Source organism: Phyllopteryx taeniolatus, chromosome 5 (genome assembly GCF_024500385.1).
Source record: "Phyllopteryx taeniolatus isolate TA_2022b chromosome 5, UOR_Ptae_1.2, whole genome shotgun sequence".
Lineage (NCBI taxonomy): Eukaryota > Metazoa > Chordata > Actinopteri > Syngnathiformes > Syngnathidae > Phyllopteryx > Phyllopteryx taeniolatus.
In genome coordinates, this window is record NC_084506.1 from 13,059,483 (window position 1) to 13,087,342 (window position 27,860).

The 27,860-nt window shown below is 40.5% G+C and overlaps 4 protein-coding genes across 9 annotated transcripts in view; 1 reads left to right on the forward strand and 3 right to left on the reverse strand.

Annotated features, from left to right (window-relative positions):
- banp (BTG3 associated nuclear protein) overlaps positions 1-1,721 on the reverse strand; it is a 74,442-nt gene extending 72,721 nt beyond the window's left edge. For 2 of the 3 annotated variants that reach the window (XM_061772822.1, XM_061772821.1), the window contains exons 1-2: positions 1,582-1,721; positions 1,031-1,251 (exon numbers count right to left, since the gene is read on the reverse strand). In XM_061772822.1, coding sequence (XP_061628806.1) covers positions 1,031-1,184 — 154 coding nt within the window. In that variant the 5' untranslated portion in view covers positions 1,185-1,251; positions 1,582-1,721. Of the gene's footprint in view, positions 1-1,030; positions 1,252-1,581 lie in introns of those variants that run through there. The other variant, XM_061772823.1, reaches the window with a different exon arrangement.
- Positions 1,686-8,498, reverse strand: LOC133477745 (cilia- and flagella-associated protein 20-like). 4 transcript variants are annotated; one of them, XM_061772828.1, is made up of 6 exons: positions 6,963-7,144; positions 5,431-5,510; positions 5,228-5,339; positions 5,105-5,140; positions 2,005-2,117; positions 1,686-1,933 (listed from the first exon to the last, which is right to left on the reverse strand). In XM_061772828.1, exons 1-6 carry the CDS (start codon positions 7,044-7,046, stop codon positions 1,891-1,893), a joined length of 468 nt encoding a protein of 155 aa, XP_061628812.1. In that variant the 5' UTR covers positions 7,047-7,144; the 3' UTR covers positions 1,686-1,890. The 4 variants fall into 4 exon arrangements, 3 of the variants coding, with proteins under 3 accessions (XP_061628812.1, XP_061628810.1, XP_061628811.1); XM_061772826.1 differs by having other exon boundaries at positions 4,952-5,140; positions 6,963-7,135; XR_009788466.1 differs by lacking the exon at positions 6,963-7,144 and adding exons at positions 7,206-7,893; positions 8,370-8,498 and having other exon boundaries at positions 1,898-1,933; positions 2,005-5,339.
- ces2b (carboxylesterase 2b) lies at positions 8,363-14,461 on the forward strand. The gene is made up of 13 exons (XM_061772819.1): positions 8,363-8,497; positions 9,666-9,858; positions 9,957-10,098; positions 10,304-10,437; positions 11,852-12,005; positions 12,098-12,202; positions 12,283-12,381; positions 12,502-12,645; positions 12,736-12,807; positions 12,887-13,034; positions 13,108-13,257; positions 13,336-13,408; positions 13,500-14,461. Exons 1-13 carry the CDS (start codon positions 8,422-8,424, stop codon positions 13,684-13,686), a joined length of 1,677 nt encoding a protein of 558 aa, XP_061628803.1. The 5' UTR covers positions 8,363-8,421; the 3' UTR covers positions 13,687-14,461.
- A 2,012-nt stretch (positions 14,462-16,473) lies between these two features.
- On the reverse strand, positions 16,474-25,792 carry fbxo31 (F-box protein 31). The gene is made up of 9 exons (XM_061772820.1): positions 25,256-25,792; positions 23,234-23,305; positions 22,485-22,561; positions 22,222-22,389; positions 22,062-22,136; positions 21,806-21,915; positions 20,804-20,957; positions 18,994-19,355; positions 16,474-17,739 (listed from the first exon to the last, which is right to left on the reverse strand). The coding sequence occupies exons 1-9, from the start codon at positions 25,650-25,652 to the stop codon at positions 17,517-17,519; spliced, it is 1,638 nt and encodes a 545-aa protein (XP_061628804.1). The 5' UTR covers positions 25,653-25,792; the 3' UTR covers positions 16,474-17,516.
- Between the last annotated feature and the right edge of the window lie 2,068 nt (positions 25,793-27,860).

The window sequence follows — 27,860 nt, forward strand, 5'->3', positions numbered from 1 at the left end:
GAGATAAATGGACCAGAAGAGGAAGTGCAGGATCAGTCCTTAAAGCTGGAAGTGAGTGGCAATGACCCCCCCCCATTGTCCACTACCCTGCGATTGACTGATGACCAGTCCAGGGTTTCCTTAAAATACCAAAATCAGCTCAGAAAAGCTCCTGCTCACCACCCTTGACCCGAATGAGGACAAGCACGAGAGAAGTGATTGACAAATACAGTGCATATCCTTTATTAATAATTGTGTGCCGTCAAAAATGTTAAATACAGTGAACTGTTTAACATTTCAATGTATTTTCATGTGATAATGCCATACTTAAAGTGGCTGTCTTTCCACAGAAAAGGACTTAAGATGCACCTATGAAATCCAGTGTCATAATTCTTGAACTTTTATTATCCTGCATGATTATGATGAGACAGCAGCAGCTCATCTGTAAGGGACTTGGTCTTTGAAACCATAGGGTCACAGTTTGAGTCCAGCTTCAGACAAATGAAAATTGGAACTAGTTGGCGATGCTGACGTCGAGGTTCCCTTTAGCAAGGCACCGAACTATCCACCACTGTTTGCACACCTTTGGGTTGACATCTCTCCCTGCATATCGCATGTGTGTGATTTGGTTCTTTGTGTGGTGTGCAACACAAATATAGCCTTTATGATTTACTTTTGGGAATGACCTGCGAACGAATTTCCTAACCTGGATATTTGAATAAATGAAGGTAAGACTAAATTAGAACATTTAATTTTAAGTGGGAAATAATTATTTTGGCACAAACTGATCGGTTAATATTCGCTAGCTTACACGAAAATGCTAGCTAACGTTAGCTGGTGTAGAGTTGTGTGCTAATGTTAAAGCTGATGCAAATATTCCTAAAAGCTAGCCTAGTTGTTAGCATGCTAGCTTGGCCTAAAGGCCACAAAAACATTGTACGACAGTCGTAAACCTGCGAGGGAAAATAACGATGAAATGCTGTTTTAATCGGATTCATTCCCTCACTACTGGCAAACAAGACATTCCCAGTCTATGATCGGCTTACATTACCGTGCGAATGATGAATTCTCGTGTTGTTTGTGGAGGTTCCGATAACGGCGTCGTTCCTCGCGAGAGATGGGCCAGCGGCGTAGTGCGCCTGCTCACTGGTGCAAAACACACGTGGTGCGTTCAGGGGGACCCCACAGGCTCGGTGAACGCACATTCTTCACTGGCCTCAGCGATGACACTTCGACGACCGTAAAGATTAATCCCCAGATATCTGTCAACAACTGTCTCACCGGGGAGAAACATTTGCACAACAAATAATTGCGTAAAATTATTCATAAAATGTACAACCTGCCAATGAATTTGTTAAAAACCACACAAAATTCGGCATATGAAAACGTAAAAAAAGCAACTGCATTACACTTTTAACAATTGAATGATTACTGTGCCTAAAAACAATCCATTATAACCTGTTTTTGCTACTTAAATCACTTTGCATTTGATGTGCTGTTGTTAGTTCGTTTATCTGTTTTTGAACACTAAGAGGTGTATATAAGTCACCATTGACGTTTGTTTCATGGATTATGAATAAATCTTAAATGTTAATGTCTTACATGTTTAGATCAGTCTTCCTGGTCAGCGACATTTATTCCACGCGACCTTTGTTGAGGGGGAACTTCATTTTAATACATAATTTGCACACACAAAAAGGCAGACATTGACGTTTCCAGTTTTATAAATAACAAAACATGTATTACATTGATTGATAATGTAAATAAATCATACAATACAGAGTTGGTATTTGTTTATAAAAAAAATAAGGAAACTACAACTGAATGAAACGGTTTATATTTTAAACTGAATATTACAGGTCTTTAAAGTTAACCCAATGCAAACAAACAAAAATATTGTGTGCACTTTCTTCAGGTCTGTCGGGTTGCAGCAGGTCTGGGAACTCCCTTTTTGCTGCGAGAAAATAAGTTTAAAACATCTGATCTTCGAAATGTCCATTATTTGTTTCCACTGATGTTTCTCACCTTGCCTCCTGTTTCTTGACTGGAATAACCAGTTTAAACTCAGGTGGGAGCTCATCCTCTGTATATTGTTTATCTGTGAAATATACCCTCCTGATGCGACAATTAGCATGAATCTGAAAGAAAAAAAGATAACGATTGCACAGATATGGACTTTTTTAGATTAATTGTGAATGTTCAGGTTTACTGTCATGTGATCTTTGCAAGCATGCAATAAAGTCAAATTTCTCATTTTGACCCATCACAGTGAATGCAGAACTACTGAGGGATTCAGGTGCCTTCCTCAAAGGCACCTCAGCTGTAGGGAAAAAAAAGAAAGGGTTGATGGGCATGGCGTGCAAGACGAGGGAAGTTTAACCCGGGACACTTACTGTGTTTCACAAGTTACAATCACACAACCAACAGGGTGATAAAGTACATTTGTTCATACTGCTCAGGAGGCAGCATTAGGATAAAACAGTGGAAGCAGAGTCGAGTACCCTTGAATTTAACCAAATTATTTTGAAAGTATAGGACACTAAATCACAAAAACTGTCTTCATGCAAAATATCAGTATATAACTCAAGACCTCGGCAACCTCAGCTCGGCAAACCTATGGGGCAGATGTAAGATTTTAGGAAATTCTGTCTAGCCCAGATGAGATGAAATGCTTTTTTGACCACAACTTTGAAATATGCACCACTGTAAACCAGACAAAGAGAGAGAACACTTGCAAATGGATATGCTCTAATGAAACAAGTTAACACCTTATTAACGTAGTCAGCAGCTCAGAAATGTAGGTCACCTCAAGATTCAAAAACCTGAAACTCGTAATATTTTCACGAATCACAACATGTAAACGTCACTGTGCAGAGTTGGAAAAAGTATGTGAACCTTTGGAATGAATGGAATGGTGTGCTGTGCACCCTTTTCCTCCACAAATAGCATTGTGTGTTACTTCCAAACAACTCAACTCTCATTTCATCTGTCCACACAATAGTTTGCCAGTACCGCTGGGTAACATCCAGCCACTCTTTTGCAACTTCGAAACACAAGAGTGGCTTTGTCTGTGGTGTCCTCAAATGACATCCATTCTTGTTTAATGTTTTACCCATCGTAGATTTGTCAACAGATATGTACTGCAAGCATTTTGTAAATCTTAAGGATACATTTGAGGATTTGGCTTTGGATTGTTGTATTTTTAGCTTTCTGCACTGTGCTCTTGCAGTCATCTTGACAGGACAGCCACTCCTTCAAAAGGATGAATACAGCCCAATATCAGCACATTTTGAAAATACTGTATAGATAACTTCATGCACTGTAGTGTTTTTTTTTTGTTTTTTTTTGTGAATGTTTATTAAATTGTGATGAAGTTTATACAGTACACTGTATAATTGTAATATAACTGCTTACATTTTTAATTTCCTAATTACAACAATATCGTTTACCATATCTACAAGTAGCATCTTATTAAAACAGTACCATTTACTAATTCATATAAATTCATAATTAACATAATTGGGGTTAACATGGTGTGGCCCTCGACAAATGTTTCAGCTCATCACATGGCCCCTTCAGAAAATTAGCTGTCCACCCTTGACCTCCTAGGGCAGTAGTTCTCAACCCATTTACACCAAGTATCACCCAAAAAAAATACTTAGCATTCCAAGTACCACCATAATGACAGCATTAAAATACAGTAGCGTAATAGGCCCAAGTGTTCATCAAAACGAGACAGAGGTTTTATTCCAAAAATTATATCTAATATTGTAAGCAACTGTACATTATTCAGTTTGAACATTAACACTGTGCTAAACTATAGTATTGTTTTTTTTTTTTTAAACTATACTTAAATGATGATTCCTTCAAGTGTATATCAAAAGTTAAAACTGTACCTAAATACATTTTTAAAAACAAACCATTCTTAAAAAATTAAATGCAACTGAATGTACTTAAACTGTGAATCTTTTGCTTACAACTAGAGAGAGCGCAGGTACTACTAGTGGCACTCGTACATCACTAACATACTTTTATTACCCAGCCCTGAGAATGTTCAAGTGTTCAATAAAAACATGTAATCATAATTGTTTGTGTGGTATTAGATAAAGCAGACTTTCTATTGTAGTGACTTAGGTGAAGATCATATTACATTTTAATTTATCCAGAGATCCAGCTAATTCCAAAGGGTGCACATACTTTTTCTTGTAACTGTATTTGGCCACACTTGTTCCAAAAGAAGGATCAACCTCAACAAGGGGTATTGAGTAAGACCTAGTGTCAACATTTGCGTTGTATTTTGTTTTTAATGTTGTGCAACTGCCGAGCATGCATGAAAACTTCTTTTTACACTTGTTTGGGAATTAAGGATGTAATGTTTGAGGCAGCAGCGGCCGACTGGTTAGAGCGTCTGCCTCACAGTTCTGAGGACCGCGGTTCAATCCCCGGCCCCGCCTGTGTGGAGTTTGCATGTTCTCCCCGTGCCTGCGTGGGTTTTCTCCGGGAACTCCTGTTTCCTCCCAAAAACATGCTTGGTAGGTTAATTGACAACTCTAAATTGCCCGTAGGTGTGAATGTGAGTGCGAATGGTGGTTTGTTTGTATGTGCCCTGCGATTGGCTGGCAACCAGTTCAGGGTGTACCCCGCCTCCTGCCCGATGATAGCTGGGATAGGCTCCAGCACGCCCGCCACCCTTGTGAGGAGAAGTGCCTCAGTAAATGGATGGATGGATGTTTGAGGGATGTTTAAATGTGAATCACCTTCAAAATTTGTCATTCGTTATTAAAGTTTCAGTGTTTATGTTTTCATATTACCAGTGGTTAATTGTTTTTTTATTATTTTATGACAGTTAAAATATTAGTAAAATGGCAAGAGTTGGACCCCACTTTGGATTACTTCTATTTCCATTACTTTCCGTGGGTTCTTCAGGAGCATTTGGTGATCACTTTCCTCTGCTGTCCACGCACAAACGCACCTGAACACGCTGCGTCTCTACATAACTGGTTCCGTAGGCCCTCCTGGTAATGTCTGCCAAGTTGAATTGAAACTGGTTCCAGCGGTCATCAACACTAATTGGCATCGTGCACATAAATGAATTCACTTGCGTCTTGCTATGGTGATTACTTGCCCGAAACCGCCGGCGTAAATTCTGATCATCTAACACCTGAAAGTGGAAAGGGATGTAATGGAGACCATGAATAGCAATGATTATAATATATAATCAAAATGTGCAAAGTGCATGTTTCAGTGCCTGGACTTCAAAGCTGAAATATTTCCTGGTCTTCTTGACAATCATCACAAGAAATGGCATTTTGATACCAAGTGTCTGCCTCGGGTCAGCAGGACACGTGATGTAGTTGGTACTGTAGAAGGTGACACAGGGATGTCAAAGGTGACTACTGTTTAGCAGGGGTGCACTGGTTCTGAAAATTGGAGTTAAAACATCAAACTCACCTGACGTTTGAACCCTCAACCTCCAAGACAAGCGAGTTGATGTCATTGTCTGTAACTCGTTTGATATGACCATTCTTCACCTGTGAAACACAAAAACATAAATGTGGTATTATCTTTTAGTGAGGGAGAGATTCATCCATCCATCCATTTTCTGAACCGCTTCTCCTCACTAGGGTCGCGGGCGTGCTGGAGCCTATCCCAGCTGTCATCGGGCAGGAGGCGGGGTACACCCTGAACTGGTTGCCAGCCAATCGCAGGAGAGATTCAATTATGAGAAACTATTCTGAGGAATGACAATATTTTAGCGTATTTAGTCAACAAGTGATGTTTGCCGTCTGTGCTTACATAATGTGCAGCTACCTAATATTGGATTACGCAACATAATGTGGTCTTTGAACTTCAAAATAAATAATAATAATCATTCAGCATGTCCCCCATATGCATCTCTCAATATCAAGTAAAACTTGACTTTTCCTCCTAAATCTAATTTTAAAAATATTAATATAATGTATTTAATAATAAACTGTACTGTGCATTTCTTGGAAAAATTTAAATTGGGTCATTGCAAATAAACATTTTAGTGTATGTTACTTTTATGCATGTTTATGTTTTGTGTAAAATTTGTCATGTTCTTTTGATATTGACAAACAGTGGACCCTCCAAATTTGAACACAAAATCTTTTTTGCGACAGTGTTTGACTTCCAAGTTGTTTGGAACATTTTTAACTGCAGACTTGCTTGAAGAGAACTTCACAAGTTTATAATAAAACATAATTAAACTAAAATACAAAGTGAGAGCAGAGTGATACTGTCACCTGGTGATTAATGAGTGATGGTGGGATTAGGTTCCCTTACTTGTTCTATGTTTATCAACGCACATCCTCTTTGCTATGACTAGAACCTTTTTGTGGTGGCTTCACAAAAAATAATGGGGAATACACATCAATCGGGACAAATTTGAGGATTTTCTCGCCCTTGCGATCAAAGTAAGCAAAGGGCCGATTCACAGATGATGAAAGATTATCCTAAACAAGTAGCTTGTGGTGTGGATGTGTTAAGAGTGATTTTCCTCTCCAATCTGGTCAAAAAAAGGATCAAGGGTGACAATCCCAAATGTTAAATTTGCTCAATATAAACCCTCACAAACCCTTGTGTGCGGGCAACACTGAGTTCGGCCAAGCCACAGACTCTGTGATTGTGACATGACGTGCAACAGAAACAAATACTGAAGAAAATATATAATAATCCCAAAATGTACAATTTGTTGCTCTTTTGTTTGTATTTTTTTTTTATTGTACATATTTTACTGTATGCGTGAATATCTACCTACCCAACTTTTGCTTTCAAAACACGTGTTTTTAATTCATGTAAAAATGTCATGTTACATGATGATTTAAGCAATGAGTGCTCCATAATGACAAATAACACAAGCGTCATAAAACGTGCTGAAAGGCAGTTAAATGTTTTATGAACTAAACCCAAAGCACACGGCCCAGAGGGAGATGACCAACAATTAGCTGTCAGTGACCTACCTTTATTTCCCATATTTGAAGAGGTTTGCTTCCGATGCTATACAATATAGACAGAAATCCACCTTGAAAGGTACTTCTAAACATGTTGTACGTTGTAAACGGTCCCGCTTACAGACCCTATTGGGTCGGACATCCAGAAAGCACCTTTGTCGTTGTGTGGCTACTGTAAGTTTCACAAGCTTTGCAAAAGCACTCAATCAAAGCCAATCAAGCGCATGTACGCAAAACAAGAACACCTCATACCTTTCAGCCACGCGCTGCGACGTCTTGATGGCATACTCGTCATTCTGTTTTCTCAGTTAATCCATTTATTTTCGTAAAATTCATTGACTCTGACGAGAGCCTATATTTTTTTTAAGTTATTCAAATGCACACTTGTCGATTTTGTTGACGTCACACGCTATGTCAGACCCTTGTGTCGGCACTTCCATATATGGTCATGATCATAGCTATGAAGACTAGCTAGTCCAGCTAACCAATGTGTCGACGTGGCGGCCATGTTAGGACGGTCGACGTTCCCATCAAAGGCAATGCATGGACATTGAAATTCAGTCGTAACTTGCTCATTTCTCACTAGGTTTACTTTTACAATTCCAAAGTATTTTCTATCAATACATAACATTTGAAGAAAGACCCAATTGATATTTTTACATCTGAAAGATTACTCCCAGTTCCCTTTGTCGTAATTGTAAGGCGTTGTAAGCAACCGTATGCAGCACAATATGCCGTCATCCTTGTTCTTTCTGATTTCTTGCCGTCCACTCACATGGAATGCGTCGACAACTTTTACCCTCCTAGTTTGGCGTCGCCGTAGGCACGCAGCTCACAAGGGGCGTGTCGTATTTATTGAAGAAGTTCCCGGATCACGCATCCCCAGAGCGTTTGCAGTTGACAACGACACGATTATAATGCATCGCATGTGTGAACAGACCTAAGAAAGGTTTGAAGACAGTTTGATTAATATGAGTGAGTCTTCAGTACATTCAGCATGACAGGGTTAAAACAGTTGGTGTTTAGCTCTGACATCTGTAACCAATACATTGTTAAATATGAAACCCGAATTAGTCATATTAATCACTCCCAGCCCTCCCTGTTAACATGGATATTTGACTTCTAAAGCCGGCAATGGCAGTGAATGTGTTCAGTATACTGTTTGTTACCATTAGTCAACCCAATATAGGCGCTGTGTGTTGGCATGAGCTCGCTTTTCAATGTGAAAGTACTACTGTCAGTAAAGTAAGTTGAAGTATGGTGAACAGCTAGGTGGCGGGGATGTGAGGGGCCGTTAGTGACATTGCAAAATGTGTGATTTGGGGACGAGCCGGTTTCACCCGGTTAACGGGTAAAGCAGCAACAACACCATGACAAATGTGCGTAGAGGGCAAAGGGCAGCTGACTTCGGCGCACCTCTTCGCGTCGACTCCAGCATAGCGTTGCCATTCACACAACCAGCAGCGCCATGAAGCTCCGTGGAAAGGAAACGCTTTGCTTTCTTTCGGCTGTGTTGTTAGTCTGTGCTGCATCAGAACGCGACGGTGAGTGATATTCACGACAGATATTCCGTATTGTGCAATCCCACTCGTGCGTCGTTGTTGCCTCCATAGAAGTAACAAATATCCATCCATTTTCTGAGCCGCTTCTCCTCACTAGGGTTGCGAGCGTGCTGGACCCTATCCCAGCTATCATCGGGCAGGAGGCGGGGTACACCGTGAACTGGTTGCCAGCTAATCGCAGGGCACACATAAACAAACAACAATTCGCACTCACATTCACACCTACGGGCAATTTAGAGTTGTCAATTCACCTACCATGCATGTTTTTGGGATGTGGGAGGAAACCCACGCAGGCACGGGGAGAACATGCAAACTCCACACAGGCGGGGCCGGGGATTGAACCCTGGTCTTCAGAACTGTGAGGCAGACACTCTAAGCAGTCGTCCACCGTGCTGTCAGTAACAAATATCTGAAAGCTTAATCTACTCTTGCTTCCTGTGTCCGGCAAAGGCCAATCTTTGCAGCAACCAGTTGAAGTTGATTTTGTTTTTTTTCCTTCTCACGTTCATGCAGAAACTAATCGTGGGGTTATCTGTGTTATAGTGTTTTTGTTTTGTGCGCTTGTGTGATGAGGGGATCCCCATGTCAGGATATACAGAATGAACCAATTCTCTTTCCATTACGATATTTTTAAATCACAGTCATGAAGTCATTGCATGTGTACCACTAACCTTAACCTGACTTGCGCAATATGAAGGTGTGGGATTTCCATTACTGTGCATCGGTCCACATCAATCATATATTGATTGAACAAAGTTAGAAACCCTGACTAGACTTAAGATTTCCATTTATTTTATGTCTGCCTAATTTTCCAATAGTAACAAAAAAAAAATAGTTGGTTGGCTGGTTGAACCTTGACTATTCCTTTTCAATCCTACATTGTGACTGGGTGTCAGACTGTCTTGCAGCATCTTTACTCGTAACATTACCTTTAGGGAGAGGTTTCTTTTGTCCTACGTCACCAGGTATGGACCCATATTGACAAAACCATCAGTCACAGACATCAAATCACATGGCGTAACATATCAATGAGTGAACCCGTTAAGTCCTTATTTGTCTTCAAGTGTGTGTTGGCTCACTGTTTATGATCCATGTAAATAATTGTATTTGATTCGATGAGGATTCTGACTCGGCACTATGATCTTGACAGCACCTGTAGTCCACATGGAACTTGGCAGCCTGAAAGGGGAGTATGTGAGCGTAAAAGGGAAGGAGACTGGGGCCGACGCCTACCTGGGTGTCCCATTTGCCAAGCCACCCGTTGGCCCTGGCCTGAGACTGGCTCCACCTCAGAAAGTGGAGGCTTGGCAAGGAGTGAGAGACGCCAGTAAGCAGCCACCGATGTAAGCACTACAGTACTCCAGTCGTGCAATACTGCCCTTGGGAAAGATGTTTTCTCGCTTACTTTTATACATTCATAGAAAACAATTTCTTTCTTCAGGTGCATTCAACATAGACAGTTCCTTATAGATCTGATGCAGTTGATTGGTGGCATAGCAGAAGAAATCCCTGATATTTCAGAGGACTGCCTTTACCTCAACATTTATACTCCTGCAAACAGAGCTCATGATGCTAAGCTCCCAGTAAGAAACATTTGGCACTACTTTGGACTAATGGTATTATTTATTTACTGTAATTCACTGCCAGTTATGCCTCAATAGCATACACGTATTTCATACTTGTATGCAAGACTCAGTTTGAATGATTATATTAAGAGCCGTTTGACAATAACTGTTCATATCAAATGTAAATTTGAATCAAACATAAGACTGTTTGTTGTCTGACTAGGTAATGATGTGGATCCATGGTGGAGGCTTTGCTTTGGGATCAGCTTCAATGTATGACGGATCCGCCCTGGCTGCTTACCAGGATGTGGTTGTGGTGCTCATCCAATATCGTTTGGGAGTTTTGGGCTTTCTCAGGTAAATAATATTGTAAAAACAGAGGACATTTGAATGCCATTTTGGCTTTCTGGCCTGCTCCTGCGGCCTGGCCATAGGTTGGAGGGTCTCTTGACATTCAGAGGTCCAAATTTAAATTGTCATCAGTGCCAAAAGGTCCACAACGATTGGTAATTAGAAAACATGTTTTTAATAAACGTACCTTTAAATCACAAGCTACTGTTTTGTTTTGTTTTTTGACAGTACACAAGAAAACAGTTACCATACAGTTGACAGGATATGACCTACACAGAACTCAAAATCATACTCATAACCAAGACTATAATAATAATAATGTTAGAGTATTCAATTATCACTTTAAAATTGTATTAAACTTGCCCTTATAATAAAAGCTAGAAAGATGCTGCCACTTCACATCTCAGCGTATGAGAAAGTTCTCTGCTTTACTTGTCCACTGAAATATAAATTGACAATTTATAAGTGTATTTTACGGACTGACTCACTCGCATTCTTCAAAATAGGAAATAAACTCAATTAACCCATCCGTCTCCCAAAGCACATAAAGACAAACAACCATTCATAGTCACATAGCAAGAGTACTCGAAGAAAACTTACACAAGCGCGGGAAGAACATGCACACTCCACACAGAAAGGGCCAAGTATATTCAATTAGTCAACTATGAATATGAGGTAGAGGCGGGCCCAGATTAGAACGCCTCTACACCAGTCTGGACTTTGAGAAAGGCTATTGTTTGCTGTAAACGCATCCAAGCTATTAACTTAAATGAAGACAAAAATAAAGGCGGCATGTGTGTGCAACACATTTTTTCTTACAGTATTATGAAAACCACGCAAGTATGAACACTTGTTTTAAATAAATTTACAGTGTACCATCTGCAGTCAACACTTTCTGAGACGCTGGTTGACAAATGCACATTTAACGATTGCAAATAATGAACTCTGTTCCAACCACTGCCAACATGAAACCTTTTTTAATGCTACGTGTCAATATTTCATGTTTTCCATGTCGCAGACACACGATAAAAATCTCAATTGTCCCAAAACAAAGGTACTGGTGTCTCCCTGTTTTGAATGGGCGTCTGCAAACTCACGTGAATCCAATGTTTAATCTTTCGCAAATGATTCTTTTCTCAAAATGAGTGTTGAGGATGTTGCTTCTTTTAAAATTAGCTTTACAAAAAACTAAGATAGCCCAGTGTTAATCCTTTGACGCTTGCTGAACTGAGGTCTTGCCAGATTTGCTGACATCTCCCATGTCATGGGTGATTGCCATTTAAAAAAAAAAAAGTGTGGACTTAATAGGATTATTTATCTCCAAAAATAATGTCTGACCTTGGAGGTATTTGAATTTATGGGTTCATGAAGCATATGTCAGCAACAGTTATAACTTGTGGCCATGTATATGTTAACCTAGCACAGGAGATGAGCATCTGCCTGGTAACTCTGGCCTGCTGGACCAGGTTGAAGCTCTACGGTGGATCCAAAAGCACATTGCCAACTTTGGGGGAGACCCAGCCTCGGTCACCATATTTGGAGAGTCTGCTGGTGGAATTAGCGTTTCCCTGTTGGTGAGGATCACTCAGCTGACACGTCACCTTTCTGGACTTCTTTATTCATGGTCACGGGGGATTTGATGCATTGATTTTGGCTTTATTAACAGCTTCTATCACCATTGTCTGATGGGCTGATCCATCGAGCCATCGCTGAAAGTGGCACTGCCGCAATAGATGTGATTGTGTCAACTGATCCTCTACCAATAGCACAGGTTGATTAGAATTTTTAAATATAAATAATTGTGTTTCACAATTATGTTTCTAACTGTTGCATTCTGTTATGCATCTTCAGGTTGTTGCTAATGCATCCGGCTGTAGCATTGAAAGCACACAGACGATTGCTGCCTGCTTGAGAAAAATTGATATTGACGTTTTTTTGACTATTGCACAGGTATGCAAAACTGATTTAGACTTCTGAGATATAATGCATAAGACTTACTGGTGTCAAGATTAATGACAATGTGCCCTGTTTTTGGAATTGCTATCTATTATCTAAACTGTCTTTTCGAAGGATCCAACACTAAGATTGAGCATAAATATAGACGGATACTTCCTGACGAAACCAGTAAACGAGCTGTTCGAGAAGCATGAGATTCAGAATATACCATTCTTGACTGGTGTCAATGATGATGAAGGGGGCTGGTTATTTACTTCTGTAAGTGTGACTAGTACAGTACATTGTCTGCCTGTCTAAGCTCCAAAGTTGCACTTGTGAAAATGTCATAATTTCTTCCTTTTTTCTTAGTTCATGGCGCCTCCAAACTGGACTGAAGGAATGGACCGGGAGCAGGTTTTAAACACAATATTGCCTTTCAACGTAAGACTTGATGCTGTCTGATAACTTTTCTTCACCATTCCCAAGATTTTCTTAAAGGTGTCATTTATTTTCTTCACAGCCCAAAGAGTCCATTGTCACTGATCTGATGATAGAGGAATATATTGGAGCTGGGGAAGATCGTGAGAAAAATAGAGATGGTTTTACTGAGTTCTTTGGGGATATGTTGTTCAACATCCCTGCCATTAAGGCTGCAAATGCTCACAGAGGTACCGTGACTACAAGAATATTTTCCATCATTATTTGTGAATGGCAACATACTGTAGACCCTTTTATGTCCAGATGCAGGTGCCCACGTGTACTTGTATGAGTACCAGCATCCGCCTCATTTCTTGAAGGCAAAAAGGCCAAGCTTTGTTGGGTGTGACCACGGAGACGAAATCTTTACTGTTTTAGGGTTTTGCTTTACAACAAAACATATCCGACTAAATGGTAAGACCTTATTTGACATCTACAAACATGCAATCTTTACCTAGAGTGGAAAGTGTTTCACTAAGACTCTTGTTTTAGCTACATGCTTAGAGGAGGAAGAACAACTTAGTCGAACGATGATGGCCTACTGGGGCAACTTTGCTCGGAATGGGTAATAACCCAAACCTCCAATATTGTTTGATCAAATAGAAACAGTGAAACAACTAATAAGACAAGCTTCCCTTTACCGTGTGTTTATGTAGGTCGCCTAATGGTGATGGCCTTGCTCACTGGCCTATATATGGAAGAGAAGAGACGTACCTGGCAATAAGTGCAAAGGAGCAGGTAACTGCCCAGCACCTGAAGAAGGATCGCTTTGTCTTTATGACTCAGATCCTCCCAGAGAAGGTTCGACTACATCAGGAGAAGACTGAGCGTGTTGAACTTTAGAGGACTTGCACCATTTTGTTTTCTTTTTCAACCTGTCCTCTTCATCTTGCATCGTTTTGAGTTTAATGCAGTGATTCACTGTGACATACAGTAGCTGTTAAACTGATTTTGAGTATCTTAAACAAGCACAGCAAATAATAGGAACTATGTACCTGCGTGGGTTTTCTCCGGGCACTCCGGTTTCCTCCCACATCCCAAAAACATGCATTAATTGGAGACTCAAATTACCCGTAGGCATGACTGTGAGTGCGAATGGTTGTTTGTTTCTATGTGCCCTGCGATTGGTTGGCAACCAGTTCAGGGTGTACCCCGCCTCCTGCCCGATGACAGCTGGGATAGGCTCCAGCACGCCCGCGACCCTAGTCAGGAGAAGCGGCTCAGAAAATGGATGGATGGATGGATGGATGGATGGATGTACTTGTCCACTTTTAACATTTTGAAAAATCTAAAAAAAAAAAAAGAACATTTGAATTAAATCAACTGAATGTTGTGTGGCATTTTTTTTTTTTTTATTGTTTATGTACAACCCCAATTCCAATGAAGTTGGGACGTTGTGTTTAACATACATACATCATGTTCAACCTGTATTTAATTGAATACACTACAAAGATATTTAATGTTCAAACTGATCAACTTTATTGTTTTTAGCAAATAATCATTAACTTGGAATTTTATGGCTGCAACACGTTCCAAAAAAGCTGGGACAGGGTCATGTTTACCACTGTGTTACATCACCTTTTCTTTTAACAACATTCAATAAACATTTGGGAACTGAGGACACTTATTGTTGAAGCTTTGTAGGTGGAATTATTTCCCATTCTTGCTTAATGTACAGCTTCAGCTGTTCAACAGTCCGGGTTCTCTTTTGTCGTATTTTACGCTTCATAATGCGCCACACATTTTCAATGGGAGACAGGTCTGGACTGCAGGCAGGCCAGTCTAGTACCTGCACTCTTTTACTACGAAGCCACGCTGTTGTAACACATGCAGAATGTGGTTTGGCATTGTCTTGCTGAAATAAGCAGGGCCGTCCATGAAAAAGACGTTGCTTGGATGGCAGTATATGTTTCTCCAAAACCTGTATGTACCTTTCAGCATTAATGGTGCCGTCACAGATGTGTGAGTTACCCATGCCATTGGCACTAACACAGCCCCATACCATCACAGATGCTGGCTTTTGAACTTTGCGTCCATAACAGTCCGGATGGTTCTTTTCCTCTTTGGTCCGGAGGACACGACGTAAACAATTTCCAAAAATAATTTGAAATGTGGAGTCTTCCGACCACAGAACACTTTTCCACTTTGCATCAGTCCATCTTAGATGAGCTCGGGCGCAGAGAAACCCGCGGTGTTTCTGGGTGTTGTTGATAAATGGGTTTTGCGTTGCATAGTAGAGTTTCAAGTTGCACTTACGGATGTAGCGCCGAACTGTATTTACTGACATTAGTTTTCTGAAGTGTTCCTGAGCCCATACGGTGATATCCTTTACACATTGATGTCGGTTTTTGATGCAGTGCTGCCTGAGGGATCGAAGGTCACGGGCATTCAATGTTGGTTTTCGGCCTTGCAGCTGACATACAGTGATTTCTCCAGATTCTCCGAACCTTTTGATGATATTATGGACCCTAGATGATGAAATCCCTAAATTCCTTGCAATTGTACGTTGTACTATTTTCTCACCCACTTGTTCACAAAGAGGTGAACCACTCCCCATCTTTGCTTGTGAATGACTGAGCAATTTAGGACAGCTCCTTTTACACCCAATCATGTCACCCACCTGTTCCCAATTAGCCTCTTCACCTGTGGGATGTTCCAAACAGGTGTTTGATGAGCATTCCTCAACTTTCTTAGTCTTTTTTGCCACCTGTCCCAGCTTTTTTGGAACGTGTTGCAGCCATAAAATTCTAAGTTAATGATTATTTGCTAAAAACAATAAAGTTTATCAGTTTGAACATTACATATCTTGTCTTTGTAGTGTATTCAATTAAATATAGGTTGAACATGATTTGCAAATCATTGTATTCTGTTTTTATTAATGTTTAACACAATGTCCCAACTTCATTGGAATTGGGGGTTGTATATTAAATATCCTTATGTAAAGACAAAATGGAAAGTTTGTACCTTAACAAGTGACATGAGAAAAGTTAGCTTGTATCAGGATGGCTTTTTGGAGAATAAATGATTGTAATAATGTTGTGTAAGCTACTACAGTAAAAGTGCCGTGTAATCCACTATAATCATGGCACTTGTGATAAAAAAGATAATAGTAGTCGCACACATAGATTACTATATACTGTATTGCATATGTCTTGGTAGTAAACTTTAAAACACCAAATTTACAATTAAAGAAAAAAAACTACTCAGTTCAATTAGTGCAAATTAAAGTGTTGGTAATTACTACAAATGAGCCCTGCAGGTGCATAGCTACAAAGCAACACTAAGGTAAACCATTTAAATAGCCAGGTATAAATAACTTGGAGATAAGAACATTTATTGAACCATATGTTTTGGTTCAAATGAACAAGACAAAAGCTCTTATTTTTATTATTTTTTTGCAAATATTAGTATAGCTGCAGTGCAGTCTATTACAAGTACAGTGCCCAATGTGCCCAGTCTTTAGATATGAGTTACTATACTGCCCAGAAAAGTGCACTTGTAGTTTGAAAGCTACTGGGCAATGCCATCGAGCCATAACAAGACATACATACATAGATACATATATATATATATATATATATATATATATATATATGCACACACACACACACATGGTATAGGACGAGCTGATATTGGGGTTCTATAATGTTTAGCTAGACAGTGTCGTGAAATAAATCAGAAAATTAGATAGAGCAAGTTGTCGTTTGGATAAAAGGTCAGGCAAACATTGAAACAGCAAATGTGGTACACACAAGATGTTGCAATGTTGTATCTCTCACAAAACAATGTCATACAATGAATGAATCCAGTGTATCTATATATATATATATCTATATACTTTTCTATTACTGTACATGTTTTCAACTGATATCAAGTTAGGTGTTGTGAAATAATGTTTAGAAGCCAAAGCATATCACTGAAAATCTCTTTAAAGCTCAAAGAGCAAAAAAATAATTCTAATCTGTGCTACAGTGTTTGATGAGACAGCAATTTCTTTGCCAACATTTGCAAAGTCGCTCTGTTGCGAGAGCCAATATATTTCTGTTGGGCTATCTTTAAAATGTATTTAATGTTGTTACGTTTTAAAACAAATAGAGGAGTGGTGTCCTATTATTCACAATTTTGTGACAAAAAAATACCTGAGAAGCTGTCTATTTAAAATCATGGGTTTTACAAACTAAAGCGAAAGGCATGACTCTTCCTTAAAATAATTTGCTGCAAACCCAAATGCAAATAAAATGCAGCATGTTATTGAAAATAATGAGCACTGAATGGAAATCCATTTCACACCATTATTTTTAAAAAATCCTACAAAGTATAGACATGGTTTTAGAATCAGAGGCACATAATGTTTGAGCCATGATAAATGGTATGCAATATAGTATCTCTGTTTCTCCTGGAGGAAATATATAAATAAAAACTTTGTGACCTGTTATCATGCTGCCCTCGAGTGACTTGACTCAAGATCAGGTCAAAGTGATGAAACTGCCCTTATCAGACAGTAAAACAAAATAATACAGAGGCTGGAAAAGGTAATGTCATGATCTAATATGTACCGCTGTGAGGATGGGAGGCGAAGTATCATGTGCTGTACTGTATATTATTATATTTCTTGTTATTATTATCATTATTAATATGCCAATGCATTGTATTGCCGGAAGCAACTTGGGTTCTCATGATGTCCAAGACTGCATGTTGCGCAGCATGGCCTCGAATCGCTCCAAGTCTGGGGCATGTGCATGGGCTAGGTGGTCCGTCAGGCGACTGTAGAGACTGAAAGACTTCAACTCCAGCCAGATGAAGCCAAAACGATCCTGATCGAACAGCACAAATAGCCCTGGGGTGCGCTCTGGACTTGTGAAGCCATGCCCGGCGATCAGGCCCGTCCCGTAGAAGCTGCACACAAATTATTCAGTCAATATATGGATGGTTATTCTTTTTTTTAAATGTACAATAAACACGTGTATCCCCTTGACGCCATTCATACAACAGAATTTGTCTTAGCTTCTTGCGATCATATCAGCTTTGTGGTCATTTAAATAGGACCAATTTTCACACTAAGTCTGTTTGTGAGTAAATTAAGATGAGATAATCTTTTTTTTTTTTTTTTTTTAGAATTTTTGTTTAGTGGTGTGCCTTGAGATTTTTCATATGTAAAATGGGTGGCTTGCCTCAGTATAGTTTAGGAAACAATGGTCTGATCCCCAAGGACAATTTGAATGTGGGAGGAAGTTGGAGAATGTGGGAGGAAGCTGGAGAAAACCTATGTAAGCATGGCAGGAGCATGCAAACTCCACAGAGGAAGGCCAAATTTAAATCCCTCAACCTCAGAACTTTGAGGCGGAAGTGCTAACCACTCGCCGCCCCAAATTGTAACCCATCGAGGGAAAATTACATCTATATTGACACTTTGCAGTATACTGTATTTTTGTTACACACCATGCAGAAAGAGACCGCACACATTCAAGGTGAGATGTTAGAGTGATGGGGCGTGCAATGTGTGTTGCATCCATGAGCTGAGAAGGGGCAGGTTCGATGCTATGCTTAAGAGCACCTCGACACCAGGTCGCAATAGGTGAAAGTCTGTGATATAGACAGTCCTTATGAAAAAAAAAAACTTTTTATATGTATATAGTTTTGTCCCTCCTACAAGGTTTAACCACTTATTAAAACACTTTTCAAACACATTATAAATGTATTTAAACACAACAAAAACAAATTGCAATCATAAAATGTATAGAACATACTCTACATAGTGTAGCATCTGCATTCAATGCATGTGCCTTTAAGAGGCAGTGGCTGGTTGGAAGGCACGTTACGTCGGAGAGTCTACGTGCAAGTGTCTCGGCTTGAGCTGTGCTCATCTGCAGCTCCTGCATGACTTTGTCTTAATTTTTTACAAGTTTAACTGTTCTCCTTGTAGTCAATAAAAGCTTAAACGTGCATCGGCGACTGATGCTCTCCTTTTCTTCATGTGTAAACAGTACGTAAAGTAAGTGTACTGTAAAAACCCATATAAAAGACCACTTTAAAAAACGCAATTTATCGAGGGCGCGAACAATGAACTGCAATATAGTAGCCGTCTGGATGACCCTCACCCCTTGGCACGCTCCCCTTTACCCTACAATATTTTTTTCCAGATGTGCTTACCATTTTCTGCAAGTGCGTGGGTACACTTCATTGCGAGCCATGACTCCGAGGGGCAGGACGAAGGGTTGGCTCTCAGAAGGACTGGGGTCCACAGTTGGACCTGGCTGGCAGTCATCAGAAATGTCACCATGATCGGCTTCCGCCGCGTCTGCGGCGGCAGCGTCACCACAATCGCCTTCTGCAGGGGCTCTCACAGTGGCAGGGGTGCCTTCCCTCACCTGCCTCTGTACTTGTTCATGTACCCCCAATACGAGGCGTGACAGCTCCTCTATATTGCGCTGATGTTCCAAGTCTGGGAGGACAAGCGGCTGACTCAGATCAATATCCAAAGTCAGTTGCCCGGCGGGAACGTTGGGGTCTCCCTGAACATATAGTACAAAATACAGTTAGCTCGAAAAGACACATTTCTATTTATCTTTGGAGCCCCTCTTGACATCTGAGATGGAAAAAAAATACCATGGCATAAACACTGATATCTCTATTATTGTTTTGGGAAGTCAGATTGTTGTCACATATCAAATCAAGTTGGGACTTTATCCATATTTTTTTTCCCCATGTGTTAAAGACACCAGTGTGAACTCTTAAGGCTGTGTTCACACCTGTAGTTCGGTACGCTGGTCTGGACCAAAGGTACGCAGTCTTCACCTTTAGTTCATGTATAGTTCACTCTGGCATTCGTATCATGGGACCAAAGTTAAATTGTTAGAACGTCACAACCAGATTAGATAGTCAGTGTCACGAAGGGCAAAAAAATTAACTAAATGTGTACACCGTGAACCAAGGCCAACGGTCCCATGCAAGATGCACCACTTATCATTTTATATTTAGGTCTGCCTAAAATGAACATTTCATTCATTTTTTTTATAACTCGTCCGAACTGTTCAGGGGTGCATTGTTGCACTGTTGCAACTTTGCACCAATGTCAATCTGACATCTCTCCCTTGCGTGCATGCCCTTAGAATCCATTATGCATGTATATCGACTGGAACTTTGTGAAATCCATGTTAAAAAAGAGAATATCTCTTCCTGGAATGACTACAGTAAAGTAAAACTACAGTTCCATTCTTTTAGGTCAAAACAATTTCTATCCACAGGCCATCGGACTACTGAATGAATTCAATTTCCCTACCGTATCTAAGACTCCAAGTTGTCTGTAGCTGTCAATGTAAGTGTGAATGGTTGTTTGTCTATACACGTATGTGCACTGTGATTTTGCTGACAATCAGTTGAGGGTGTCGCCCACGGTCAACCGGGATTGGCTCTAGCTCACCCTTGTAAATATAAGCGGCACAGAAAACGGATGGAGGATCAATAAACACAGTAATTATCCTATATCTTAATCACTGGTACCCTGATAAACTCTTCAACAACTGCACTTGCACATTTTGCACACAAAATCCCCATTTACCTCTCAAGTTAATCATCTTAATTTTCTTTTTACATATTCTCACATTCTGTCCCATCGTAAGCGTAATGCATTTTCTACATACACTACTAATTTTCTCAGGTTTATTTAGTCTACTTATGCTTCAATTCAAGTTCATCCCTTTTCCCCCTTTTTTAAAATATGAGCTACTGTAGGTTTGAAGAGAACTTATAACGTAAGGATTTCTCAGGGTATCCACTGTGTTTGTGTGTGTAAAATTTTGTTAATGATTCAACAGAGGTGTCTGGCGGGGGAAAATCAAAGAGTTAAAAAAAAAACCCTGTTTTCTCTGTGTTCCAAACCTGATATTCATAGTAAAAATAAATACAGGCAAAAGGCTATAGAAAGCTTGCTGATGTGTGCGACAGTAGAGCTGGGACTTACAGTGAGTTTGGTGGCCCTTGCAGAGGTCCTGTGAAAGCTGAGCATGACAATCTCCAAACCGTGACTGCCATAGGTGCCTTTAAAGAGGCCTGGATGAATTAAGTCAGTGGGCGTTGCAGGAGGCAAGTAGATCCGTCGGTATGTCAGGCAGTTGCTAATGAGAGAAAACGACCAAGACTGTTGACAGACTAATAACGATGCTGAAGATCAAGCCTTTAGATAATTTATTTCTTCTTCGACTTTAATCAAGTAATACTGTCTTACCTAAATTTAGAACCATGCATTTATATGATGAACAGTATTTTATAAATACAGTACATCCTACATCCACTACGTATTGTTGGCATGTACGTCGACCAGGCACCACATTGTGACCACTTGCACAACATAATGATGTCCGATACACAAGCCGTATAAAAATGCTCTGCATTTACAAAGGTAATAATTTTCAGTTTAGTTTGACACTGTATTGATTTCACAATATGTTGATAATGATGGTTATTGTTTGGAGTGGTGTAGAACTGTACTGCAATGAGAGCTACAAGCGGTCATAAGGGTGTGGCTGGCCCATGTGTGATTGTAGTTTTAAATGGTGATGCTCAGTGCATTTATTTGACAGTCAAGCGCATAATCGGTCCAAAATATTTGAAACTCCTTTCATTATGATGCTGTGCAGTTCCACATCAGTGCAAACTATACGCGTATATGGTTAAATTAATACATTGTCAGTCAAAACTAAACATGTTTACCTTATTAAGGCAGATACAATTTAATTAATTTTACCTATTTGATTGTTAAAATAAAAACTGAGCCTTATCATAGTTGTTATCTACAACCTTGTGCAGAAATTAGCATTGGATCTCATTGTGCAAGTTATGTACCTAATGTCATTGGCAATGATTGTAAAATACGTGTATACGGCAATATTACAATTTGTAGTCCAAAAATCATGTTTCGGGAAAGTATCTGATGTAAAAACCTGTGCATTCAAATGTTGCATACTCATATTGGCTGGTGTAAATGAACTTCATCAGGATGAGTTCCTGCATATGCTCATGGAAGATTTCTTCTAGCGTCCGGCCCCATTCTTCCTCCAGCCATCTCCTGAACTCCTACACACACACACACACACACACACACACACACACACACAGAACATCCGAATGCTGCAGTAAGAGTTTTGACTTGAAGTAAATAAAACCTTATTAAGCTAAATAATCACTGCAAAACAGAAGAAGTAACTTCTGATTTGACCTACTTCCTGTCTGCCTCCTGGCATGTGGTGGTGATCTGTCTGGTTACATTTTGTTGAAAATTCATCCTTCTTGACAGTCTAAAAATAACACAGAAAATGAACTACTTTTCACACATAAACACATTTTTATGAATCGAATACACTTCATTTCGATGGTCCTCACTTGGATGTCTCCTTTGTGGGGACCCTTGTTTCCATACATACACTCCACAGTGGCCTTTTTGCTCTCCCACATGTGGATACGAAAGAGAGGCCGTCTTCTCATGGGATCCTCCACACGAGGGTCATGTGGTGGCAAATACATCCAGCCGATGATGAATAGCCCATCCACCTTTGAATAATTTATCAGCCAGCAAAAAAAAAAAGACTTTCTTGTCAAACATCTGCAGCTAAATATTGCATTTCATGAAGTGTATTTATGCTTACCACTACGTTAAGTAACCCCCCATAAGGGCCTATGTCAGGCTGCCATAATCCCAAAATGTGTCTGTATGGATGAAGAACTGCAACACAAGAACACAGTGCACCATAATCAGCATTCCCATAGTGCTGTGCACATGCTTGAGGCTAAAGCACACAGCACACTTTTTTTTTTTTTGTTTAGTCTCAATTAGTACAGAGTTCAATTTATTGGAAACCTCAAAGGAATATGTGAGGGGATTGAGTTTCCCCCTGCCAGCTTGCTGAACAAAACAATATGTATCTACAGTATGTCTCTATTTCTGATCACAAAAAGCATTTTCAAAACACGCAGAAAGCAAAACACTTTCAATCAGAATTACACCAAGAGTACCAACTCCCCCTCCCCCCGCCCCCATAAACACGCTTAGGCCCTCATGCTGTAGCCATTTATGTCAGGGCCTGTGTACATACAGTGTGTGTACACGTCTTTATAGTCCATATGCTCGTAGTCCGGAAGGAGTTTCATGAAACGCCCAGACTTCACTCGTGGGTTAACACCTGAACAGGCACAACACAGGCATGTAGAGGAGCCACAGATCCAGGTGTGCTCTGACTAACGAAGCACTCAATTGAACGTGAACACAATGTGCCGAAAAAGTGGGATCCAAAAGACCACGCTTCGTTAATTCCAAATTTAAAAGACAAAGGCTTTTGCTTTCACCAGGAATGATTTCTACTCACAGTATTACAACTATGGTTGACATTTCACTCACGTTTCACATAGAGCTCACGGCTAGAAACTCCACCAACTTCCATCTTTCTCAGATCCTCCTTCATGTGGAACTCTGCAGAGGAAAAAAAAAAACAGTATGAGAAGTATAACCAGAAGGGAAGGGCACGCACGTTATTGACATTGGGATGTGTTATGCACTGTGGGGTTTTACACATTTTAAGCCGAGATGGCAAGAGAGAAATGTCATGGCAGCAACACCACTATCAGGAGAAGTGACCCAAATAGACATTGTTGACACACTTGGGGTATCAAGCAGCTTCTGAAGCTTTGCAATCACTAATGAATAATATGCTACTATGTATACAAACTTCAAAACTGAAGAGTCTTACACAATCGGGACAAAAGAGATGGAACACATCTCAGAATTTCTTGGCTTTGACTCCCTTGAATTTTGAATCTCGACATTACCAGAACATTTGAGGCTATTCTATGCCTCCCAACTTTGCGGAAGGTCAGTATCGGAGAGGGCCTCTTCTGTTCCGGCAGTGCCCCAGTGCACAAAGAATGCTCCGTAAAGACATGCTTGGATGAGTCTTGTGTGCAAGAATCATCAAACACATTTGTGTTGAACTAGAACAGAACTAGTGATTCATCAAGTCAACTCATTTCAAACTTCTCTGAAGAGTGCAAGCTCTTCTCACAGCAACTCCATATTTGCTTTCAGTTTCAGTTTCTTAAAGAGTGATAGTACCTTAATACTTTTGGTCATTTAGTCTATTTTGCAATGTAAGGGGATCTTCACTGCATCTTAATTGGATGCATTAGATTACAAGGGTGTTACAGACTGACTGCAAGATTTTATCTTTCTAATTCTGAATCATGAGATAGCAACTCAACGTGTGGTTGGAATTTTCAACGGTACGGGACATACTGTACCTGTGTGCAAACCGATTCTCGCATTCTATTTAAGGTCCCATATTTTACCAAACCAACGTTTTCTAGTATTTAGGATGTTATATTGTCTCTATGGTGCCTCAGTAAACGTGAAATATCAATTAAAATCGGCCACGCATTCCTGAGCTCCAGACGTTTTATTCTGCCGAGAGGCCTGAAATCAGGTCGTTTGAATTTCTCGATCATAAATTTCTATGCCACTGGCGAAGATCTCCGCTCCCGAACCAGCGTTGTCAACGTGTGCTCTCAGAAGTGGGTTTTCTGCACAGAGGCAACAGATCATAGGAAAGCGGGACAAAGCAGATGAAAAAATAAATAAATTCGTCAACCAGAAGTAGCTGTCAGAGGGGCCCTCCTATGCCAAAACCGAAGTGTTTTTTTTTTTTTTTTTTTTTATGAAATTGAAACTTTTATACAAAGATGTCAAAGACAAAGATATGTTAGACACTCACTCTATGGAGCCCTATTTAGCCAAAATATGGGACCTTTGAGTTGTCATAGTCAAGTATTCCTCTCTTTTTAAGTTGCAGGGTTTCAAATTTGAGTTCTGATATTTTCCAAAAGCGTGTTGTACAGGACTGGTACACCCTCCCGTAGGGAATAGGAAATAGCAGCTGCCAAACCTACAGCATCCGGATACAAGATGTTATTCTAAATATATAAAGGCCGTGACTATATTGTCCATCTAAGCCAGCGATTCCCAACGTGGCACATTGGTGCGCTATCCAGTGTTTCTCACGTAAAATATGTACCTTGCCTCAATAAAAGGTTGGGAATCACCGATCGAATCACCGATCCCGGCGGAACCTTGCGCAGACTGGCTTGCCTAGCGACATTTGCGCGATTGCTGAGCTGCACCGGGGCCTGTTAACGAAATAAGCCGATCTGCATTTGCTGTGCTTTGCTTTGCTTTGCTTTGCTTTGCTTTGACAGCGGCGAGTCGGCGCTCCTCGTTTCCGATCACTAGCCAGGCCTCTACCGGCTCGACGCCGAACACGAGCAGCAGCTCATATCATTTATAGCACGGAGGAATGTCACGTCGTGTGTAAATAAATGTGCGCGATGCAGCAGACACTTGCAGTGATCTCATCGTCTGCCGTCTTGATACCTTTCATGCACCGCCTTCTCCAGATGGTTTCTGTGTTGAGAATGTGTCTAAATTTCTTGCAGGCGAGGGCGACATTGGGTAGCGCAGTTCCGGGAAGCAAGGAGAAGATCTCCACTAAAAGCTCCGGCGGTAGTTCCGACAAAGCATGCGGGTGCTGGTGCGGGTGCGGGAGTCCCGCGCCGTCTAGCGCGTTGCGGTGCAACCGGCTCGGCCCTGCGGTGTTGACGCCGCTCTCCCGGTCCCCGCAGCCGGCGGTGCCTTGCTTCTGGCCCACGATCCGCTCCTCCTCCTCCTCGTCCATGTCGGAATCGCTGCCCTGGTCCCGCTGATTGTGTCGCGGTCGCCTGCGGCACCTCCGCGACTGACCCACACCGCAGAGCCTGGCACAAACAGCCATCCGTGGTCAGCAGACAGCGAGCGACATTACATCACTGCCACTCGGGTTTCCGCTGCAGTGTGCTCGATCTCTTCCTCTCGTGCGTCTGGACGCGTGGGCCTCTGGTGGCGGAGCGAGTGAACCAAGTGCAAGGAAACACTCGTCACGTCAGCCTAGGATTTGCTGGGTGATGCTTTTCAAGGTTTAAATCATAATCGGTGGCGTTTTTATCGCCTTATGTCGCATTATGTAGTGTAATAATCGGAATATTGTCGATAATTACTAGATTTGATTAACAGAATTTATTGGATTTTACTTCACATTTGCATGTTGTTAGGCAGAGTTCATTTGGGGTCAATCATCACAGTAATTATGGGCAGGAGCGGGATTATTTTTGTAATAGAATCATTTCTATTTCTTAAATAAAATCAAAAAAAATATCAGTGATCAGTGTTTCCCCAACTTTATTGAGCCAAGGGACATATCTAGCCTTACTTGAGTTTAAAAAATAAATAAATAAATACATAAATAAATATATATATGTGTGTATGTATATATGTATGTATGTATATATATATATATATATATATATATATATATATATATATATATATACACACACACACACACACAGAGCGGCTGAAATAAGTATTTAACACGTCACCATTTTTCTCACTAAATATATTTCCAAAGGTGCTATTGACATAAAAATTTCACCATATGTTGGGAACAACCCAAGTAATCAACACATACGAATAAAGTAGAACAAATAAGATCAGAAATTAAGTTATGTGTAATAATGTGAAATGACACAGGGAAAAAGTATTGAACATGCCAACTGGTATTTATTTAATACTTTGTACAAAAGCCTTTATTTGCAATGACAGGTTCAAGATCCCTCCTGTATGGAGAAACTAGTCGCATGCATTGCTCTGGTGTGATTTTGGCCTATTCCTCCACACAAGTAGTCTTCAAATCTTGAAGGTTCCGTGGGCTTCTTTTATGGACCTTGAGTTTCAGTTCCTTCCATAGATTTTCATTGGATTCAAGTCAGGTGATTGGCTGGGCCATTCTAGCAGCCTTATTTTTTTTTCTTTGAAACCAGTTGAAAGGTTCCTTGGCAGTATGTTTTGGATCATTATCCTGCTGAAATATCCACCCTTGTTACATTTTTCATAATCCTTGTAGATGGCAGCAGATTTTTGTCAAGAATGTCTCTGTACATTTGCCCATTCGTCCTTCCTTCAATAATGTGAAGTTTACCAGTACCATTTGCTGAAAAGCAGCCCCACACCATCGTTATCCCACCTCTGAACCTGACTGTTGGTATGGTGTTTTTAGGGTGATGTGCAGTGCCATTTCTTCCCCAAACATAGTATGCGTTATGGCATCCAAAGAGCATGGCACGTTGGACGACTGGTTAGAGCGTCAGCCTCACAGTTCTAAGGACCGGTGTCCAATCCCCGGCCCTGCCTGTGTGGAGTTTGCATGTTCTCCCCGTGCCTGCGTGGGTTTTCTCCGGGCACTCCGGTTTCCTCCTACATCCCAAAAACATGCATGGTAGGTTAATTGAAAACTCTAAAGGTGTGAATGTGAGTGTAAATGGTTGTTTGTTTGTATGTGCCCTGCGATTGGCTGGCAACCAGTTCAGGGTGTACCCCGCCTCCTGCCCGATGATAGCTGGGATAGGCTCCAGCACGCCCGCGACCCTAGTGAGGAGAAGCGGCTCAGAAAATGGATGGATGGATATATATATATATATATATATATATATATATATATATATATATATATATATGACATTGAAGGTGATATTTGCACTTTTCAAACTGCTACCAAATACTTCACCACCCCCCCCCCCCCCCCTTGCTTCTCTGACCAAAGCCATATACTAACGTAAAGGTGCAAGAGACATGCATTGTATGAACCTTTACCTTTGTTTTGTCTCGAGAGATGTCGAATTACTTCTTTTTTTAACTTTTTGCTAACTGGAGGTGAATAATCCAGCCAAATAAAAAAAAATGGGCAAAGCGGCGTGTTGTACCGACAGCGAGGCTGCAGCAAGTGCTCGCGTGTGTGTGCTTAAGAAGATGATTGACACACTATTCAGTTTCACCTTTTGTCTCCATGGTGTCCGACAGGACAAGTTTTAAAATAATACAAATTACATACAGAGGGATTTTTCGAAGATAATTTTAATAATATTCTACTGTCATCTTATCCAACACT

Excerpts from the sequence above, each read along its gene's own strand:
- fbxo31 (XM_061772820.1), bottom strand. The coding sequence starts at position 25,652 with ATGGCTGTTTGTGCCAGGCTCTGCGGTGTGGGTCAGTCGCGGAGGTGC. Across the intron at positions 23,306-25,255 it reads GAGAAGGCGGTGCATGAAAG|AGTTCCACATGAAGGAGGAT; the intron begins GTATCAAGACGG and ends TTTCCTCTGCAG. Across the intron at positions 22,562-23,233 it reads CCGTGAGCTCTATGTGAAAC|TTCTTCATCCATACAGACAC; the intron begins GTGAGTGAAATG and ends CTTGTGTTGCAG.
- ces2b (XM_061772819.1), top strand. The coding sequence starts at position 8,422 with ATGAAGCTCCGTGGAAAGGAAACGCTTTGCTTTCTTTCGGCTGTGTTG. Across the intron at positions 8,498-9,665 it reads TGCTGCATCAGAACGCGACG|CACCTGTAGTCCACATGGAA; the intron begins GTGAGTGATATT and ends TGATCTTGACAG. Across the intron at positions 12,382-12,501 it reads TTTTTTTGACTATTGCACAG|GATCCAACACTAAGATTGAG; the intron begins GTATGCAAAACT and ends GTCTTTTCGAAG.
- LOC133477745 (XM_061772826.1), bottom strand. The coding sequence starts at position 7,046 with ATGTTTAGAAGTACCTTTCAAGGTGGATTTCTGTCTATATTGTATAGC. Across the intron at positions 5,511-6,962 it reads TTCAAATATGGGAAATAAAG|GTGAAGAATGGTCATATCAA; the intron begins GTAGGTCACTGA and ends TGTGTTTCACAG. Across the intron at positions 5,141-5,227 it reads ATTTCAGCTTTGAAGTCCAG|GTGTTAGATGATCAGAATTT; the intron begins GCACTGAAACAT and ends TTCCACTTTCAG.